This window comes from Typha latifolia, chromosome 8, assembly GCF_019914945.1.
Source record: "Typha latifolia isolate L0001 chromosome 8, TyphaL0001v2, whole genome shotgun sequence".
NCBI classification, from domain to species: Eukaryota; Viridiplantae; Streptophyta; class Magnoliopsida; order Poales; family Typhaceae; genus Typha; species Typha latifolia.
The window spans coordinates 11411135-11431262 of NC_133093.1; the positions used below are offsets into that span (position 1 = coordinate 11411135).

Genomic DNA, 20128 nt, shown 5'->3' on the forward strand with positions numbered 1-20128 from the left:
GACATGCCTGCCATGTGTACAAATATGGGGCACTACGAGGGCAAACGGCGGAGGCCACAAAATGTTCTTGATGTAATTTGTTTTAGAAAGATTTATTGAAAGCACACTATATTTTGTTAGTTGCTGTTAGATGAAAATTAACTCAGTGATATATATTTTTTTTTTCGGACATTGAAAGCGAAATAAAATATAGCAGCCGAATGATATATAGCTATATAACATGATGTTTTTAATAAATTTTCTTTATATTCTATTGCCTCAACTTAATTATTTTACTTTGGATTACTTTGTTCCCAATTTACTGGTGCCTATTTTTACCACACATCCGAGAGAACAAATACAAGCCCAAAGAGGATATCTCCGACATCCAAACAGATGTGGCATGGAAGCTCTAATCAAAGGCATGGTCCAAAGACTCAGTTACGAAAAGGAAAATTAAACCTTATCTTCCGCTACATTCTAACTAGAGTTAAGAGGCATTGACGAGTGCATGGAGGATAAAAAGAGGCCTATCAAACAAGAAAAAAAGAAAAAGAAAGGTAGAACGATAAAATTAAACGGGAACCTCCGCTTCACATCGGTCAAGAACATTCCTCCCTATTTCCCAAAGACACAGGATGAGTAAATTCTATGTATTACAATTGTATATCAAGTTGTTCATCTGATTATGGAAGAATGTTTTACAATGAGTACAGATATTACCTCAATAATAAGGTGAGATGGCTGAGATAAATCAGTGGCGTTCCTAGTACTGCTCTCCATGATGATTCCAAAAGGTAGAACAACAGAGCCCACTATCCACTGCAAGCAGGAAGTGTGAAGCCGACCAACTTCGTCATATTCGATACTAAAATTTGATGCCCCAAGAATAGTGTAAATAATATTTCAATGAGGAACAGTTTTGAGTATCACGGGAATGCCTCCCTAACTTCTCACTGGGGCCAAAATTTCAGACCAGAAGAAGAGCTGATAGAATCTCTCCCATAGTCCTCTCCGGCACATCATTATCGTTATCCAGTTGTGCTCCAGACTCGAGAACTGCAGCATCCAATACCAGCTTCCGCCTTGCAATCTCATATATATTTTCATCAACAGTTTCCTTCGTCACAAGCCTGCAAAAAAGATCGAAAGAAGATCACTTCACTTGCACATAATGTACAAAACATTGTCACATCACAACAGATAAAGATATAGGTCTTAAATCAGGCAAAAAACATTTATGGAAAATACCTTAAATAGAATGTAGCAGTCTAAAATTACAATCCCACAGTACTTTTAAATCACCAATGAACATGCTCCTCAGTGCAGGAGCATTGACAGTTTGTACTGCTAGACACAAAAATAAGCAGTACAACAAAAATGCAAAATATGCATCACGTTATCCAGATTGTATTATAAAATTGCTGAAGCATTTCTTCAATAGACAAGGAGCTGTTTTCTCTACAAAAGTAAAAATAAAAAATAAAAAGTCAAGGGGGTGGAAGAGTTCCACCTTCATTAGTTAGTGCTTTATATTTTTGACTTATGAGAAAACTACCATCTAGATTGTAGAATAACTTGTTCTCTTTTACCTCATATATGCCACCATAATCACCCATTCTTATCCCTTGTTGACTATAGTTAGCAGAGAATAAGACTAAAATATACCTATAAATAGTAACAGGTTTTTCTTGACCAATTCGATGACAGCGATCTTCCGCTTGCCGATCCATTTGTGGGTTAAAATCCATGTCATGTATGATGACAGTGTCAGCCCCTATCAAGTTCAGCCCCTGTCCTCCAGCTCTTGTCGAAAGCAAGCATGCAAAAATAGAGTGGTCATTGTTGAAAGTGTCTACTATTGTTTGTCTTTCATTCACCTGAGTACTGAAAATAAAACCAAGGTAAGTTGACCTATTTCATAGAACTTTAAAGAAATTGCACAAGAAGTTATTAAACTACCTTCCATCAAGCCGTCTATATGTAACTCCTATTACTTCCAATGTCCATTCTAGAATATCAAGCATCGTCGTCCACTGGCTAAATATCAAAGCTCTGTGCCCATCCTTTACCAATACTGGTACAAGTTCAGTTAAAGCCTGAAGACAAATAATAATAATAAATCAAGGTGAAGGAGATGGATCTAGATAAACAATAGTTACTTCACACTGTTCTTTTCCATTATATTGTACTTGATGAAAAGTAATTGAAAGGTAGAAGTTACTCAAAATTGATCACTTTGACCACTGAAGTGCAACTATACCTGACATTTTGCCGATCCCAGGACGTGTTCATCCTTCAGAGCACCCTTTGTACCACTGTCACCATATGAAATCAAAAGCTGAAAAAGTAAAGAAGAAACCATCTACATGTAAATAACGATCCCAATTGTCAAAAGCAACGATGTTGGAAACAGAAAAACTTAGATCACAATATAAGGTGAGAATGTGCAGACAGTCATGAGTTCCATTAAGAGTACTTCAATAACTACCATGATCCTTACAGAAGAGAATACATTCAAGCACACATAAGAATAGCCATGGGCCGGAATTGAACACAAACAAAGCCTAAAATCATCCCAAATTCCCAGATTTAAGCAGGACAGGATAAGATGTACACTAGGGTTTGGATCCTCATAGTAGACATGTGACCCCATAATGGGCCATCTGATAACCCGACCTTATACGCAATTTTGACAACATACATGATACATCTATACCGATACATGGATAATGAAGTTAAGTGGAAAAGGATACTTTAAACAGAAGCCCAACAGGTATGAGAGATAAACTTGACATGAATGCACCCATATAGTGATAGCAACAGGTAAACCACATCTAGTTATTATGGGGCACACTGGTCCATGCAAATACACTCTAAATTCATGGACTGTTCAATGACAGATCTGACATTTTACTTTCCAAAATAGATCAACATGCAGAAATCCAACCCAAATGTGGCTAATTACCAGCCATATACCAAGAAATCTTCTACAAGCATAAGTAGCAAAAGAAAAATGTACTTCGCATGTAATATAAGAGCAACGACTACTCTAGCTGGAGAAAATTAGAAATTGTCATCCAGATTGACCTTTAAGACATTCCATACAAGGTGAGAGTAAGAAGAGCTCAGAAGAAAAAATACCCGGTGGATCGCATAATCATTATAGTTCTTAAGCTCTTTAATTGCTTTTTCCAAGGTACACTCAAAGCCAAATACACCCATTGGATACAACATCCTTGCAATCTGAGCAACATCTTCATCGCGGTAAATACGCCTCACAAGCAAAGGATGATTTGCTATCTGATGAGATATCCTAAATTAGATAGAGAAAGTAACTAATTATGTACATCAACAATCTAGAGTTGAAACAACCTTGCGAAACTGCACAAAATAATTTGAAATCTGACGTTTTGGGAGGAGACCAACAACATTATTGGGCATTCCCGTTAAAGATTTCGCACCACGAGATTGGGAAGCTGCACGGTACTCATTTATGGCATCCTCATAAGCTTTAGACTGTTCAACGCCCATAAAAACATACCTAACCTACAAATTTACAATGAGTTAGTCAAATTAAAGGTTTCTTTTGAATCCTCAAAGATATCAATTACTAACACAGCTCAGGGTTGGTTACATGCTGTATCTTCGGGACAAGTTGCTGCATGACATCCGACTTCAAGCGTCTCAAGATGAATGGTCCTAAAATGGATTTTATACGTGAAATCAGTTCACGATCTTCTGCATTCAATAGCTTTTTCAGGTCAACATCCCCAGTTGCAAAAATATCAGGCATCATAAATTCCAATAATGACCATAACTCCTGCAAATTTATTTTGCATTAACAAAAATAGTTTTACCAAAAGGATATATTTCCAGGTATAGAGTTATTTAAACTAATTATAACTTCCAACCAAAAAGACTATTGACAAGTGATGGGATCTGAATTAATTTAAAATTGGAATAACACAAGGTTACAAACTTGCCCATATTTACTGCATCCAGACAACTGAGATATGATATATAGCATATCTAGCAGAATTCATTTCTTTGAGTAGATGGAAAAGAGAATAACGAATAGAGGGCGGCACTCTGGACATTAGAAGCATAATTTGTTGGAAACAATTACAGGTGTTCATACGACTAAACTGAGTGAGTTGACAAGATCTCAAAAAGTACAGACAAATAAATCAACAGATTCATAGAGTGTATTTATAAATTCCCCTTTTGATGTTTGAATGCCACTAACAACTTTTAGCTTGATTCTTCAGAAAAATGGACACATGTTCAAATGAAATAAATGATTACTTAGAAAAATGAGCACATGTACAAAAGAAATAAATGAACTCCAAGGATTTTTTTTATTTAAAATTTGGCAAATAAATCTCAAAGAAATGTGTACTTTAAAAAATGAGCTCATTTTCAGAAGAAACATATGAAAATTCCAAGGATTTTTTTTTAAATTTAAAATTTGGCAATTAGACCTCAGAAAAAAATGTGTACTTAGAAAAATGAGCACATGTTCAAAATAAATAAATGAAAACTTCAAGGAATTTTTTTCTTTTTTAAAAAAAATTGGCCATTAGACCTCTAAGAAAATGGCATATCTCCGAATGAATTCAACATATGCAAAATCGACATAACGTATCCTTTATTTTTAATTTTGCTCGTACGCACTCTATTCTTTGAGATGGTCAATGAGTAAATTGTCATGAGTTAATATGTTGAAATTGTTGTAGACTTCCACAATACTCGTGGTTCTTTAGGTAATATTACGATTATTAGTATGCATTTCATCATGTTTAGCAAACATGCTCATTTTTCTGAAAGTATTTCTTTCTATCGTGATACTTGACTAAACATGTTTGATATTTCAATGTTTAACTTCTAAGCTTTATTATGGTAATACTACAAATCTTGATATCCTAAGTAGGTTTATCCTCAATACAGAATTTAAGAAATTCCAACCTCGATCCACCAATAAAACTAATAGAAAACATAGAAAGTAAACTTCTAAACCTTTTATCTTGAAAAAAAAAACATATTTAAAAAGGCATCAAAAGCCACTAACATACGTGCAAGTCATTTTGCAGTGGTGTTCCTGTCAACATCAAACGCTGACGTGCATATTGCGCAACAGACATTAGGTTCTTCCAGCGATAGCTGTTCTTATCTTTCAATACATGAGCTTCGTCCATCAAGACACAGCTCCATTGCCACCGCTTCAGCACCTTACGGTCGTCTTTTTGCTGTGCACTGCATGATGAAGCATGAAAATGAAGCAACATTACTACTCAACATAGAGCCTATGACCATCGTATACCTAATACATAACCTAAGATTAGTTCTATTAATGATCAATGCCAGTGGACTAGCAGACCTTCGCCTTTCAAAAAGTGAATAGCAGACTAGTAGCACATTGAACGGAGGGGGAAGACCGGCCTTCCCCAGTGATCTTAACTCCTTTGAGTAGGTAGTTCTTCCAGCCCCATGAAACAAGATGACAGAAAATGAAGGGCACCATCTTCTTAATTCTCTTTCCCAGTTTTCTAATACAGAAGCTGGGCAAACAATAAGGTGGGGACCCGGATCATTGTCTAGATGTTTCAACAGTGTAAGATATGTCACAGCCTGGAGAAGTGAGAAAAAGAGCATCACAAAACTTTCGCAATTAATACTGTGGCTCGCAGATAGAATTTTAAGATCGCTATACCTGGACAGTCTTACCAAGACCCATTTCATCAGCTAAGATAGCTGCATAAAGAAACTAGTTAGAAGAAATAATAAAATGACAGTGAGCCTGACCAGCTATGCAATGGATTGAAAATGTCCACAAAATCATTTGACAGGCATCACTTGCTCGTGCTCCACAAGTACAAAAAAGGGAGATGTTAGGGCTAAAAAACAATACATTATCACAAGTCAATATGTCCTCAAATTTCATATTTAATGTAAGAGTTGTCCAATCAAGAAATACACGTAGTAGCTGAGATAATTTTGTAGTACTTTCAAGCACAAACCTAGAAACCTAATTTGCGCGAGTTAGTACATATAATCCAATTTGAAGAAATATATTCTGCATATACAAGTACTTCTGTTCTAAACTTTACAAGTTTTAATTGGATGAGATTATACTCTATTGGCTCTCGTCTTACTCATGCCTCAGAGAACTGGACATGCCCAGCCACAAGAACACGTAACTTCAAAGTTCAAGCAAATTTCTGTAAGAGTCTGCACCATATACATACAGTTCATTGATTCCTTTATAATATGATCCCCAAACTAAATTAATTAATGCAAGATACTCTTTAACTTTAAACATAAAACTAAGAAAAGGGGGAAATTTTCAGAACTTCACCTCCACCGATATGTTTCTTATACAGCAGAAGAAGAAAATTTACACCAACTAGCTGATAAGGCTTCAGAATCGGCTTGAAATCCAATTCTTCACTCGAACAGGCCACATCAACGTCTTCCTGTTTCAAGAAACACAGAGCAGAGGAGGACATTTCAACACAGCTACCCAAACGTGCACTTACATTGATTTCAAGTTTCCAACAATCCTACAAGTACCTGAGTGACAATCCTACAGGAAGAAGCCTCCGTCTCGGCGTATCTATCGCAATCGCGAATTGAAGAACCAAACAGCTCTTGCCTAAGAGCTGCGGATATCTTCCCACACTTCTGCAAGGCTCTGCCGACGACATCCACTTCTTCTTGCACCATTTCGATCTCCCGCTCCTGCTCCTCCTCGTCGTCGTCTTCTTGCTCCAATTCCGACCAAGGCACGTCATCCACGTCCTCCTCCGTGGACCTGACGTCGAACGCCTCGGCGTCGCTGTCCTCGTCCACGACGAAGCGCCGTCCCCGACTACTCCTCACCGGCCGTCCTGTCACGGCCTCGTCCTCGTCCTCATCCTCGTCCTCGTCCTCCAAATCTATCAACTCGGCGCCGTTCTGTGCCGTGGTTTCTAGGGTTTTGGATCGGTAGGCGAAGGATTCGATCCGGGGAGGCGATGGCTTCGGCTTGGGCTTCTTGAGGACCCTCGAGGGCTTGAAGGAGTGGTGCTCCCACTCGTCGTCAGAGATCTCATCGAAGACCCGCCTCATCTCGGAGGATTCGGAGGTGACTGGAATTGGATAATCTAGGTTTTTGCGCGAAAATCTAAGGATTTGTGTTAGGGTTTTGGTGGGGGAGATGGAAGAGGAGGAGGAAGGATCGGAGCACGGGAGAAGAAGAGGAAGGGGGTCAATGGAAATTTGGCGGTCTGGAATTTGGGGATGAAACAGAGAGAACCGCCCTTTTCTCGATTCGTTCTTGATTTTCCATTTCCTTTTTCTTTTCTTCGTTAAAATAAATAAATAATTTCTTTTCACTCATCAATATTTAGCTCGCAAGTGATTCAACGGGCAAAATTTAAAGCAGATCAAAGGGTGGCTATCGGGTCGAGTTCGAGTTTGAGTTAGGTCATGATAATGCTCTTATTAAACGGGTATATAAATTTAAACACAAACACAATTTATTTATTAAACAGATAATTATTAAGTGACATAAATTAATTTGAATATTTATATATAATTTAAATTATAAATAAATTTATTTAGATTATATTACTAATAAATTTTTTATATTATAAATGAGTTACACCGAGCAATTGATAAACTAGTTGAGATCATAAATACAAACACAATCTATTTATAGCTTAATCTGATTAAATATAAACTTATTTGAAGTTGAATTATTAGGTCAGATTAATTTTTACTGTTCCTAATCACCCGCTTAGAGGTGTAGTAAATAGTTATGGCTCAGCTTATTAGGCTTTGAAAGCACCTTTTGAAAAGTAAAATATATTTATGAGAACATTAGGTACTTTTTCTAAAGCATTTAAATCAAACCACCATCTGTCGCTAATCACTAAGTAGGTGTGTAGAAGATGTTCTACTTTGACCCATTTGGCTTTTAATTTGACACATTTATAATCTTTTATTTTAAAGAGTTAACTCATAGATTTAACTTATAAATAAACACTTAAACTAAACTACAACTCTTGATTCTATGGAACCAAACCTAAGCATTAGGCTAGGATTCAAAATTAATTTTGAGACGAATTTTATCCATCCCAGGCTCATCAAAGACGAGCAGGGACTTGGACGATCGAAAGATTCGAACAGATATAATTAAATTTATCATATACACACGATTAATAATAGATATCTCTCACCAGACCTATTCTTAATAAATTGTGGTTGGCAAAGGAGAGTTGACATTTGGTTTGACCAAAATTACTCATGATGTGTAAAGTTGAATCTTTTCGAGGAATGGAGAGTGGATACTTCTTAGTTTATAGACTTTAGTTATGTTATAATATTTTTAGATTTGAGTCATCCTTTTATTCTAGGATGTTTTTACATACTTGCCATTAGAAAGTTTTTAAAAATATTACAATTGCCATATATATATATATATATATTTATTTATTTAAAATATTAAAATTACTATTAAAATCCTTTGTTTCTTTCAAAATTGCTATTACAATTAATTTTTGACAAAATATTTATAAATATTTGTATCACAGTGACAAATAGTAAAATGCTCTTCTTCTTACTTAGAATTTTAGATACATCAGACGCATATTATATTTTTTTGGAAAAAAAAACCCCGAGTTAAGGCAATAGTTGCGATTTATATACTATACTTTTATTATTTATAAATCAAGTCATATAATTTAATAAATATGGATAGAAAATACTAAAACATGTGATTTAACGCCGGGGCACTAAATTTCACCACGTGTTTCGTAGATCTTCGTATCCTCTTCCCATGTGCTTCCTTCCTCTCTTTCCTCTCAGACCCCAAACCCGCCGCGCTATATGACGACCTAAACCCCTCTCTCTCCTCCTCTCGTTGACGTCACTGCACTCCAATTCCAGTAGCTCACTTTGCTCCCTCTCCTCTCTCCTCTTCCATGGCGGCCATCAACCGTCTCCTGCGATCTACCGCCGCCGCCGGATCCTGCGGCGGCGTCGCGAGGAGGGCTCTCTCGGGGCTGGCGTCGGAGTCGGGCGCCCGATTCCCGACGGGGCTAGCGAGGCCTGCACCGACGGCGCCGGCGAGGATGGATCGGGAGGAGAGGAACGTGCAGTGGGTGTTCTTGGGGTGCCCTGGCGTGGGGAAGGGCACCTACGCCAGCCGCCTCTCGCAGCTCCTCGGTGTTCCCCACATCGCCACCGGTGACCTTGTCCGCGAGGAGCTTGCATCCTCGGGTCCTTTATCGCAACAGGTATTGACCTTTATTCTCTCCTTGATATCTTGGTTAGATGGATGTTTTGGTTCATTGAGATCTGGTGATGGTAGATGCTTTATTGGAGGTGTTTAAGGTCAATTAGGTTACAGTTGGTTTGGCGATTTGTTTGTTGAGGAGTGAGATCTGGAAATTTTGTTTGGAGTTTATAATCACAGGGTCAGACGGATCGGATCTTTCTTAGTATTTTTGGCGTCCCAGAAACTGTTGTCAGATGGATTTGTTCCGGTATATTTTTGAAATGACAATAATCGTACGTGGGTGATTGATGAATCAATGAATGTGTTAAACGGCAGGTGGCTGGTCTTTTTCTTGGATCAAACTGTACTACTAATCCAACTGGTTAGGTTTGTAATGTAGCAGCAAAAGGATGGAAAAGAACATAACTTTAGTGGCATATATTGTTATTTTTAATCCAGTGATAGATTCCGGTGTTGATGCTTTACATGAACAACTGTATAAAACATCATTTTCATGTGTCATGCAAATCTGTATGAATAGCATAATTCTAATGTTTTATTCCTGTCACTTGGAGGAGAAAAGATCTGTAAATGGGTCGCTGTCACTTGGCTTTAATGTTTTATTCCTTGTGAATGTAATTGCTTTAGTTGGCTTGACAGCATGTCCCAGACAGTAGGTTCAAGCTTCAAAGTTAATTTTCTGTGGTACCATGAGTCGAGTTGGCTCGTATTCATGTATTGGTGTTTTTTATGTTACAATTTTAGGAGATAATTATTTTCTTCTTATTTCTCTAATGGGCAGATGTATGTTTAGCAATCCAAGCTATCATCCTCCTTTTACATTTTTGCAGCTTTCTGAAATTGTTAATCAAGGCAAATTGGTATCCGATGAAATTATCATAAATCTTTTGTCAAAACGACTTGAACGGGGAGAAGCAAAAGGTGAATCGGGATTTATTCTTGATGGGTTTCCACGTACCGTAAGACAAGCGGTAAGATTCTAGTATGTGCAAAACTTATAATGTAGTATTCCCAGGTTATTTCTTTGTTTTGTTAATCATAGGCAGTAGAAGCTAGATTGTCAGGCAATGCAATTATATTTTGATCTTATTGCTCTTGGATACTTCATGCTAGTGTCCTTTCTGTTACAGCAATATAAGTTGGCTAGGAACTTGTTTCTTCAGTATTTTTCCTATCTCTTCCGATTTGATTTATAACAACTTGCTCTGATCCTCATGGAGTTGTTCCAATATTGTTTCTAGCATTATATTCTAGAAAACATAGTTGGCTATCTTAAAGTTCTCTATTGTCAATATGATGGAGGAAGAATTTTCTTCTTCTTGTTCAGGTCTGATTTGGTTAATGGCAATTTGCTCTTGTCCTTCTTTCAATCTATTTGAGTTTCATGCCAGCAGAATGTTCTTCTAAATTTAGCTGGTAATCTTGAAGTTCCCATTTTTAATATGGTGGGACTGAACTTTTTTTCTTCCTTCAGCTTATTCTGGTTTATGTGGTTCTGACTTTTTTTTGCTTGTATTTTTATCCTTATGATTTGGTGTATGTCTTTCCCTATTATTCATCTTTTTCTTGTTTTGAAGTCATGCTCTTAGATAAATTCTTCCAGTTGTACGACCTCTTGTAAACTAGATTTGGAACTATTATTTCCTCATTTAGGTTCCATCCAATTGATATTTCAATTTTCACTCATTAACAAATGGGAAATTTATGACCTGCAATTGTGATGACAAGATTACCACATTAATATATTTTTTCTTGTTTATCGCAAGGATAAAGTCAGTTATTCGTTGATCAATATATATATGACTACTTTTTTTAATTAAATGCAACTCCACACTGGTCCTAAACTTATATGCATATGGGAGCAAAAAGACCTATAATTGTTGTCTGCAGATCCTATCCACAAGTTAGTTGTGGACCCTTTTCTGAATTGGATGCAGGGTTCACTTTAAGATGTTATATGCATGCTAATTGATCTACCAAAAAAGTATAGGTCTATCTGAATTTGGTTTGACTTTTTGCTGAGTAGTCAGGCATCTGAAACTAATGTAAATTGTTTGAGAATAATTGTCTAATTGTCAGCTTAAACATATTGTGGATATAGAGTCAAGCCAAACTAAATGATGAGGAAACCTAAATAAGTCAAGTGGAGGCTTGTTAGATGAAGTGGGGACAGTCAGTCCATGGATTTTCCTGTGTGTGTAATGAATATATGCAGCACATCCAGCATATTGAGAGTTGAAGAAATATATAGAAAAATGCTGCTCTGTTTATAATTTTGCTGGAACATGCTGGTATGATCTCACCTGCAGATATTTTCTATATTCAGGAAATACTGGACGGAGTGACAGACATAGATCTGGTGGTTAATTTAAAGCTGAGAGAAGATGTGTTACTTGAGAAGTGCCTAGGGAGAAGGATGTGCAGCCAATGTGGGGGGAACTTCAACCTTGCTTGCATTGATGTCAAGGGTGAAAATGGGCAACCTGGTATGTATATGGCACCACTCCTGCCTCCTGCGCACTGCATGTCCAAGCTTATAACCCGGAGTGATGATACTGAAGAGGTGGTAAAAAATCGACTGCGCATATACAATGACATGGTACCATGCCAGACTTTCTTCACTTCCTTTTTTCATTGTCAATATTAATATTGTTATCTAGTCCTTGGTGTAGTATAGAGTGATATCCTGATCGAAGAAGTTATCATTAGCTGATCAGTTTCTTTGTAGTGTTGACTGGGTAATATCAGAATTTAACTCTTCGGAAGTGCTGTCATAGTTTAGATGTTAGCTGGTGAGCGCTTACTATGATTTGTGAACTTTAAGTTTATGCAAGAATATATACTATGACTAGAGAGGCGAAGCTGCCCCTTTAATTTATACTGTCAAAATCTTTATCAAGGATTCAAGGTTAATTTGTCCACTTTAGATTGTACTGTATCACTATTCAATATTCATCCTGCGTAGTAGATGCTAGATAATGTATCTTTTGATACATTACAATGGATGACTGAGTTAGAAATTTCTCTCTTTTTTTGCTGTGATATATGCTAGGGTGATCAAGTTATGACAGTAATCCTTCACTGATTACAAGTTGGATGAAGATATACCGCATATAAATCAGGACCCATATCATATGTATCTGTCATAAATTTTCCTGAGATTTAATTTGTCCTCTGTGACAGCATATCGTAGCATTTCTAACATTGACATTGTTCTTTTCTGCAGAGCCAGCCTGTGGAGGACTTCTACCGAAACCGAGGGAAGATTTTAGAATTCGAGTTACCTGGAGGAATCCCAGAATCTTGGCCAAAGTTGCTTCAGGTACTGAACCTCGAAGATCATGACCACAAGCAGTTGGCTACAGCATGATTATCTGTGAAGGTGAATTTGTATGCATGTTTTGGAAATCCAATAGCAACAGTTAGGACTATTCTTTTAATAATATTCAGAATCATACCGCTAATTACTTGGGCGGCAATTGCCCTAAGATTTGAGTTCTACACCTATGAGTTTTGGTCATATAATTGATTGTGAGTGAGGAGTCAATGTGTAACCAATAAGTTTCATCTCAAGGAGTTTGTACGCATTTTTTTTCAGGCAACAAACATATTCTTTCCTTTCTATGGATGAGTGTTTATAATGCCTAAGCAATGTCTCTGGACTAACAGGAAGTTCCACTTGGTAATGAATGGCGTTCTATCCTTAAACTTCTTTGCTTGCTTGTTTTTTCAACTGTCAAATGCGGCATTCTTGGAGTTATTTTTATCAGCTTACTACTATACGTCAATCATCAAACGTACCCAGATCTCTATAAAATCTTGGAACATCTCATGATCCAGCTATAACAAGCTATTTCTTTCCTTCCTCTGTTTAGATCAAAATAGTCACTTCGATCTCCCTCCTCCCTTCTTCTGCTCTCTATTTTCTTCTATGTTTCCTTCCCTTCTCTCTCTCTCTCTCTCTCTCTCTCTCTCAGATTTTGTATTCATCCAAAGCCACGGATCTAACTCCAATATCCACACCAAGATCTCAGAGAAAGCTAAATCTCGGACTCCGAGGCCAATTCTAGGAGATGAAGCCATTCCCTTTACATCCTGAATTAGTTTTGCCGTTAAGGTCGTTATCACTATCCCACGTGGCGACCCTCCTATAAAACGACCTTCTCTACTTAAATTTAACTCTCTTTCCTGTTTCTTTCTTGCTTTCTTTACCTCCCTCCTCTCTCTTTCTCTCTCTCTCTCCCCCTAACCTTTCTCCATCCCTCATCAAAGCAATGAGTCGCCCTCCGAGACCCCCCGCGAGACTCCTCCGACATGGTTCATCTACTCCCGAAGACCAATTCGATGAGACGAGCGAGGTTGGCTCTAACTCCTCCTCTATCTTGGTTCCCCCCCTTCTTGGAGTTGTTGCATTCGTGAACTCGGCTTTCTTTTCGAGAACTAGGCTTCCACGAGCTGCGCCGCGGAGAGGGAGATGATGTCCAGCGCGTTCGCCAAGATAGACTTGCGGAGTAATCATCCCCAGTCTCCGTCGGTACGGCTTTCTGATTTCCTCCTCCAAGAATTTGTGCTGGATGAATCGATTTCTTTCGCCTCGAACTCCAGGAATCATTAGAATCTGGCCCTGAGATTGACTTGGAGAAGACGAAGAGTCTGTTGAAGAGTTGCAGGGTTTGTACTCTTTCTTGAATCTTTTAGGTCACTTTCTTCCTGCTTTGTCTAATATATATCTATGTATATATATATGTATATGACTGGAGTAGGAGGAAGTAGGGTTGACTTCTAGAGCAATGAGGAACTGCATAGCGAGGAGTCAAGATCTGAAGCTTAAATTTGATGCACTTGTCAACGAGAGCAGCAGGCTGATGAAGATTTACGGAGGATTGGAGAAGGATTTGGAAAAATGTAGGCAGACTAATGAGGAGACTATGTGTAAAAATGGAGATCTACATGCCGAGGTTCTTCAACTCTTAGTCTTTTAGAATACTATAGCTTTAGATTTCCATAAAACATTTTTAATTTCTTTAAATCTTGGCTGCTCAGGTGGATATATTGGAGAAAGAGAACGAGGAACTGCAAGCAAATCTCCAGGAAGCTGAAAGGAAGGTAAGCAGATCTTTGCATCATCTTCTAACTAATCATGAAACATTAACTCTGAAAATTTTCAAGGTCAATGTACTGAGTGAAGAGAAAAGGGCATGGGTTGAAGAGAAACAGAGTTTGCAGAGACAATTGCACAGGGAATGGCACTTGCTTTCCCTGGACTTGTAGCCAGATACTGAGGCTGAAACCCTTTCAGATTGTACATATTAGATACTTGAGAGGATTCAGATTGTACTTTTGAGACTTTGAGAATTTTTTTCAGATTGATGCTTGAGGATTCTTTTTTGGTCTTGTAGTTCCTTCATGTACATAGCTGAAGATGGTTGTACTACTTTTGACTCAAGGTGATTGGAAAACAATATGATTGGGTTATTTTTGCACATAACTGCAGCACATTTGTATTAAGAAGTTTGTAAATTTTGATAATTGTAAGATCGGGCTTCAAAAGATGAAGTACATATAATTTTACACAAGAGATGCAAACAAGAATCTAATCTTACTCTTTTAAAAATTTAGATTTATAAGTACCTATATTTTGACTTCTTTTATGAAAATGACACTCTTTTCAAGTATATTTACATAAAACCATATAGGACTAGGTTTAGGGATTGCTGTTTTAAATGTTCTGATAATTATCTAAAAAATTTCATGCACACCCTGCTCCTTTTTAAAGAAATTCCACCTTATAAGAAATTGTCTAACGATATTTTTGGGAAAAAAGTATCTTTAAACAATCAAATATGGACATTTGCAATTTAATTATATTATATTTTTAATTTAATATATAAAATTGAATATATATATATATATATATATATATATATATATATATATATATATATATGCATATTTTGTTAAAATGGAGTATACACAATTTCTATATACATACTAAAATTTATTATTTGCAGATAGGAAAATTAAAAATAATTAAATTATAAAATATATAAAAGGTAGAACTTTTGTTGCAATAAGTCTAAAATGTAGGCGGTCATTTGCAAGTTGCATAAAGTCGACGTGGCCATATCTCGCATACTCTACTCGAATCTCGATGCGCTCTCTCACCCGAATTTAACCGCGCCATCTCCATTTCCAAAGTCTAATAAGTTTCCAACCATCAAATCCAGGAGTTGCCCTCCGAGACCTCCCGCAGGATCACAGCGAGATCGAAGCTTCGTCCAGAATCACTCTGACCGTCTGACGAGATGAACAACGCACTCTTGGAGAATCCCCAGGTCGGCTTGTTGCCATCTTTATCTTGTCGGCTCCTCTTCATTGGAAATCTTGCAATCTTACTGGGTTCTTGAGATTTAGACTGAATCGAGCACCTCTCGTTCCGAGTCTCTGAGGAGGTGCCTCGCGGAGGTGGAGATGGAAGCCGCATTAGCCAAGTATGAGTCGAAAGCACCATCGGTATGATACTAGAAATAGTTTTTGGTTTCTTCTTGCAAGAAAATGTGCTGATAATTACTCGCGCCTTGAAGTCGCGCGGAGATGAACACATAAAAAGCTCTCCCCGAGAATTGATTTCTGTTCCTGAGAATGACTTGGAGAAGGCAAAGAAGCTCTTGCAGTCTTGCAGGGTTTGTTTACTCTTTGTTGATTTTTGATTTTTTTTTTCTTTTTGGATTTGTAATTGTGCTGATAATTGCAGGGTTTGTTCCTGAGTATTACATCTAATTGTTCTACTTTGATTGGAATAGGAGGGCGCTGTGTCGACTTCCAAAGATCTGAAGAAGTGCATTAGGGAAAAGCAGCAGATGAGGTCTAGATTCGACGATCTTGCCAAAGATCGAAGCGAGCTGATGGAGGATTACAAAGAATTGGAGACGAAAGTGCGAAGATTGAGGGAGAATTTCGAGGACATGGTGTTTAGAAATGGAAATCTAGAAATCAAGGTTAGCAAGAAATTAGTTCTTTGTTTCTTAATTTTTCTTGATGATTATGAAATCACTGAAAGGAAGTGTCGATGTCTCAGATGGAAAGATTGGAGAAGCAGCACGAAGAACTGGAAGGAAATTATCTGATGTCTAAACAGAAGGTTAGTAATAACTTTGTTGCATCACCTTGATGATCATTAAGTAATAACTTTGTATAACTTTGAAGGTGAACACACTGACTGAAGAGAAAAGGATCTTGGATGAAGAGAAACAAAGGTTGCAGAGGCAATTATTCAATGAAAGATGCTGATTGTGAGTTACTATTCTTCTTTGCAGAAATTTAATGGATGCCAGAAACTAATGAATCTATATATCAGAATGCTTCAAATTAAATTTAATGGTAAAATTTTTCTACCTGTTTGATCTAATCATTGATCTCTTTTTTCTAATTCTTGCATTCTGCTATTGCAGGAAATGTGAAACATAGCATCCCCAAACCAAAGAGCACTCAATTAGAAGAGCAGCAGGTCAACTGAAGTGTTAATCTGAGACTGAAACTCTTGTACTAAAAGACAGAGACATGTACATATTAACCACTAGAAAATTTTCACATTGATACTTGAGAGGATTCAGATTGCAGTTTTGATACTCGACATTTTGTTTCACCTGATGCTTGAGGATTCTCCCTTTGCTCTTGTAGTTTCCTTCATGTGGTTGGAGAAACTTGTGCTACTTTTGAATCAGATGATTGCAAAAATAATAATAATAATGATAAGGGTAATGTTTTGCATGACCTTTTAATAACTTAACTCCCTTTTTACGTTTATTTGCAACAAACCACATTGGAATAAACGCAATTCGAGAGTAATTATTTGCAATTTGCAAATATGTAAAAGGTGGAAGCTTTCTTCAGGTCCTCACCCGAATTTAACCGCGCCATCTCCATTTCCACAGTCTAAAATTTTTCTCCTTTTTAAGGGGATTTTTAGGCAAGTTTCCAGCCATCAAAGCCATGAGTTGCCCTCCGGAACCTCCCGCAAGAACACAGCGAGATCGAAGCTTCCTCCAGGATCACTCTGAGGAGATGAACAATGCACTCTTGGAGAATCCCCAGGTCGGCTTGTCGCAATTTTTTTTCTTATCGGCTCCTCATTATTGGAAATCTTGCAATCTTACTTGGATTCTTGAGATTTAGGCTGAATCGAGCACCACCTCTCGTTCCGAGACGGAGATGGAAGCCGCATTAGCCAAGTATGATTCGGAAGCATCGTCGGTATGTATGATACTAGAATTAGTTTTTGGTTTCTTCTTGCAAGAAAGTGTGGTGACGCTAATTACTCGCGCCTTGAAGTCGGGTGGAGATGAACACATAATTTTTATTCCTGAGAATGATGGAGGACTAGAAAGAACTGGAGACGAGATGGAGGTTTACAAAAAATTGGAGACGAGAGTGCGAAGATGTAATTTGTCTTTCAAAGACATGCTGCTTCGACATAGAAATCTAGAACTCAAGGTTAGGAAGAAATGCATTTAGTTCTTTGTTCCTTGGTTTTCTTAATGGTTACGAAAGTTATTGAAACAAAGTCGCAGATGGAAAGATTGGAGAAGAAGGACGAGGAACTGGAAGGATATTTTCTCAAGTGTAAAGAGTTGGTTAGTAATGGTGGATATAAGAATCTTTGTTGCATCACCATAGTGGTCATGAAGCTGCAGTAACTTTGTAATTTTGAAGGTGACCATACTGATTGAAGAGAAAAAGATCTTGGATGAAGAGTTTGAGAGTTTGCAGAGGCAATTATTCAGTAAAAGACGCTGAATGTAATTGCATCTTTCTACTAATAAGGTTAGCAATTCATACTACCCGTTTAAGTATTGATCTCTCTTTTCTAATTCTTGCCTTCGGCTATCGCAGGAAATGTGAAACATAATAGCATCTCCATTCTCCAACCAAAGAGCACTCAATTAGAAGAGCAGCAGGTCAACTGAAGTGTTAGTCTGGAGAATATCTTTGTTCTAAATACATTTTTGTGGGACAACCCTCTGTATCTGAGACTATTAATGGTTTTCTTTTAGCTGCTGGATTTGCTCTTTATTCATTTGCAATCATTAATTCTCGTCAAACAAACTGAATATTTTTCTAGCTGATGGTTAACTAACTAACTCCACAGCGATTTGCTAAGAGAAACAAATAAAAATCACATCGATGACTCGGATCTCGAGGCACTCATACCCGCAGTAGACGTAAATCCCGCCATTTCTTTCTTTTCCGTCTCGGTCGTTACAGCTGGGAAACGATTCTCTTCTATAAGTACACTGTACACTGTACACATGCATTTCTTTTCCCTCAAAACTCCATCTCTTTCCGCTTTGCTCTTTCTCTCCATCTCCCCCAAACTCTAGCAACTTGTCTTCTTCTCGGGTTTCCAGCCATGAGTCGCCCTCCGAGATCCCCCGAGAGATGGAGCGATCTATTCTTTGATGTTGGTTTGCGATCTAATCTTTGTCTTGCTTCCTCGTTCTTTGGAGTTTTTGCGATTCTGACTTGGGGTTTTGCGATTTAGGTCGAATCGAACCTTATTTCTGATGCCGAATCCTCGAGGCTGGATTCTTATCCTGAGTATGACTTGCAGAAGACAAAGAAGCTTCTTCAGAGTTGCAAGGTTTATCTACTCTTTCTCGAATCTTTTGGATTTCTGTTTGGTTTTGTCCAATGGCAAATCGCTTCTTATACTGGAATAGGAGGAAACGATGCTGAACTCGAGAGGGTGGAGTAAGTGCATTGGGGAGAAGCAGCAGCTGAAATATAGATTTCAAGATCTCGCCAACGACAGGAGGAAGCTGATGAAGGATTACGAAGAATTGGAGAAGCATGAGGGCAAGTTGACTGAGTGTTACGATGACGTGCTCTTTAAGAATGGAGATCTTTATGTGGAGGTTAGGAAAGGAAGCATTGCTTCTTTTATTTCTTGGTCTTTAAATAGAATTTTCTTTCCTTTATAACGTAATGTAATAGTTTTAATATTAATTCCTCTTCTCAGATTGAAGAGTTGTGCAAGGAGAACAATGAACTGCAATCCAAGTTTCAGGAAGCCGAAGGGCAGGTTAGTAGATACGAGACTCCTTGCATGTTTTATAGCATCTTCTTTACTGAATTTGTAATTCTTCAAGGCCATCATACTGAGTGAAGAGAAAAGGATCTTGAAAGAGGAGATGAAGAGTTTGCAGAGGCAGCTATGCAGGAGAACACGCCAACAGTGATCTATTTGACAGCAAGCAAGCAAGCAAGCAATCTGTAAGTTTTCTATAATCTCAAACTTAGAGATCTGCTGTGAATCTGATTAACAGTTTATATCATTATTAAAATTATTCCATTGAAGTCTATCTAAAATTTTTATGACATCCTTCATGTGCCGCGAATTGATATCTCATTTAATTCAAAGTACTCATATTATGAGCAGGAAAAATGAGACAAAGCATCGAAGATTTTAGAGCGAAAAACTGGAGCATTGAGGATAAGTTGGAGGGATTGCTGAGACACCTAATGTTCATCAATATGAAGCTCTGTAACTGATGCTAGGATGTTCTTTTTCTGCTGCGATTCTCTTGTTTCACTTTTCCTTACTAAATCCTTTTCAGAAATACTAGAAAATACTAGACAAAGCATCGAAGAATTTGGTTGTGATATCTTTTTCTTTCTTTTTTGAAAAAAAAAAAAAACTATTAGTTACCAAATTGTCCGGTAGCAAAGCATGAGATCAAAAAAACATTTAACCATCAAACAGACAAGGTGATGCACATTTTACTCGAGACTTTGAAACAAAACTATATAGGAATATGCTTGGAAAATCGTCAAAATGATAACTACACATGATTTCATCATATATGC

At 37.5% G+C, this 20128-nt stretch overlaps 4 protein-coding genes and 1 long non-coding RNA gene across 7 annotated transcripts; 4 read left to right on the top strand and 1 right to left on the bottom strand.

The window, feature by feature from the left end:
* Positions 1-528: 528 nt before the first annotated feature.
* On the bottom strand, positions 529-7325 carry LOC140794169 (protein CHROMATIN REMODELING 19). 2 transcript variants are annotated; one of them, XR_012110073.1, is made up of 12 exons: positions 6553-7324; positions 6338-6455; positions 5693-5733; positions 5360-5610; positions 5055-5235; positions 3617-3802; positions 3355-3528; positions 3124-3282; positions 2243-2320; positions 1942-2078; positions 1648-1859; positions 529-1112 (listed from the first exon to the last, which is right to left on the bottom strand). XR_012110073.1 is itself a non-coding variant. In XM_073146070.1 (12 exons), exons 1-12 carry the CDS (start codon positions 7087-7089, stop codon positions 950-952), a joined length of 2244 nt encoding a protein of 747 aa, XP_073002171.1. In that variant the 5' UTR covers positions 7090-7325; the 3' UTR covers positions 529-949. The 2 variants fall into 2 exon arrangements, 1 of the variants encoding a protein (XP_073002171.1); XM_073146070.1 differs by having other exon boundaries at positions 1648-1866; positions 6553-7325.
* A 1414-nt stretch (positions 7326-8739) lies between these two features.
* On the top strand, positions 8740-12970 carry LOC140794018 (probable adenylate kinase 1, chloroplastic). The gene is made up of 4 exons (XM_073145825.1): positions 8740-9260; positions 10093-10233; positions 11589-11861; positions 12489-12970. The coding sequence occupies exons 1-4, from the start codon at positions 8946-8948 to the stop codon at positions 12630-12632; spliced, it is 873 nt and encodes a 290-aa protein (XP_073001926.1). The 5' UTR covers positions 8740-8945; the 3' UTR covers positions 12633-12970.
* Positions 12971-13064: 94 nt separating this feature from the next.
* LOC140794019 (uncharacterized) lies at positions 13065-14750 on the top strand. Of its 2 annotated transcripts, XM_073145827.1 has the most exons (6): positions 13065-13620; positions 13707-13796; positions 13868-13933; positions 14026-14220; positions 14306-14368; positions 14432-14750. In XM_073145827.1, exons 1-6 carry the CDS (start codon positions 13537-13539, stop codon positions 14531-14533), a joined length of 600 nt encoding a protein of 199 aa, XP_073001928.1. In that variant the 5' UTR covers positions 13065-13536; the 3' UTR covers positions 14534-14750. The 2 variants fall into 2 exon arrangements, with proteins under 2 accessions (XP_073001928.1, XP_073001927.1); XM_073145826.1 differs by having other exon boundaries at positions 14306-14750.
* A 1590-nt stretch (positions 14751-16340) lies between these two features.
* Positions 16341-16890, top strand: LOC140794323 (uncharacterized). Its single transcript, XR_012110116.1, has 2 exons — positions 16341-16554; positions 16714-16890. It is a non-coding gene; the product is annotated as an uncharacterized lncRNA (long non-coding RNA).
* Positions 16891-18595: 1705 nt separating this feature from the next.
* Positions 18596-19926, top strand: LOC140794011 (uncharacterized). The gene is made up of 6 exons (XM_073145818.1): positions 18596-18722; positions 18804-18902; positions 18982-19176; positions 19281-19343; positions 19411-19534; positions 19701-19926. Exons 1-5 carry the CDS (start codon positions 18672-18674, stop codon positions 19498-19500), a joined length of 498 nt encoding a protein of 165 aa, XP_073001919.1. The 5' UTR covers positions 18596-18671; the 3' UTR covers positions 19501-19534; positions 19701-19926.
* The last annotated feature ends 202 nt before the right edge of the window (positions 19927-20128 follow it).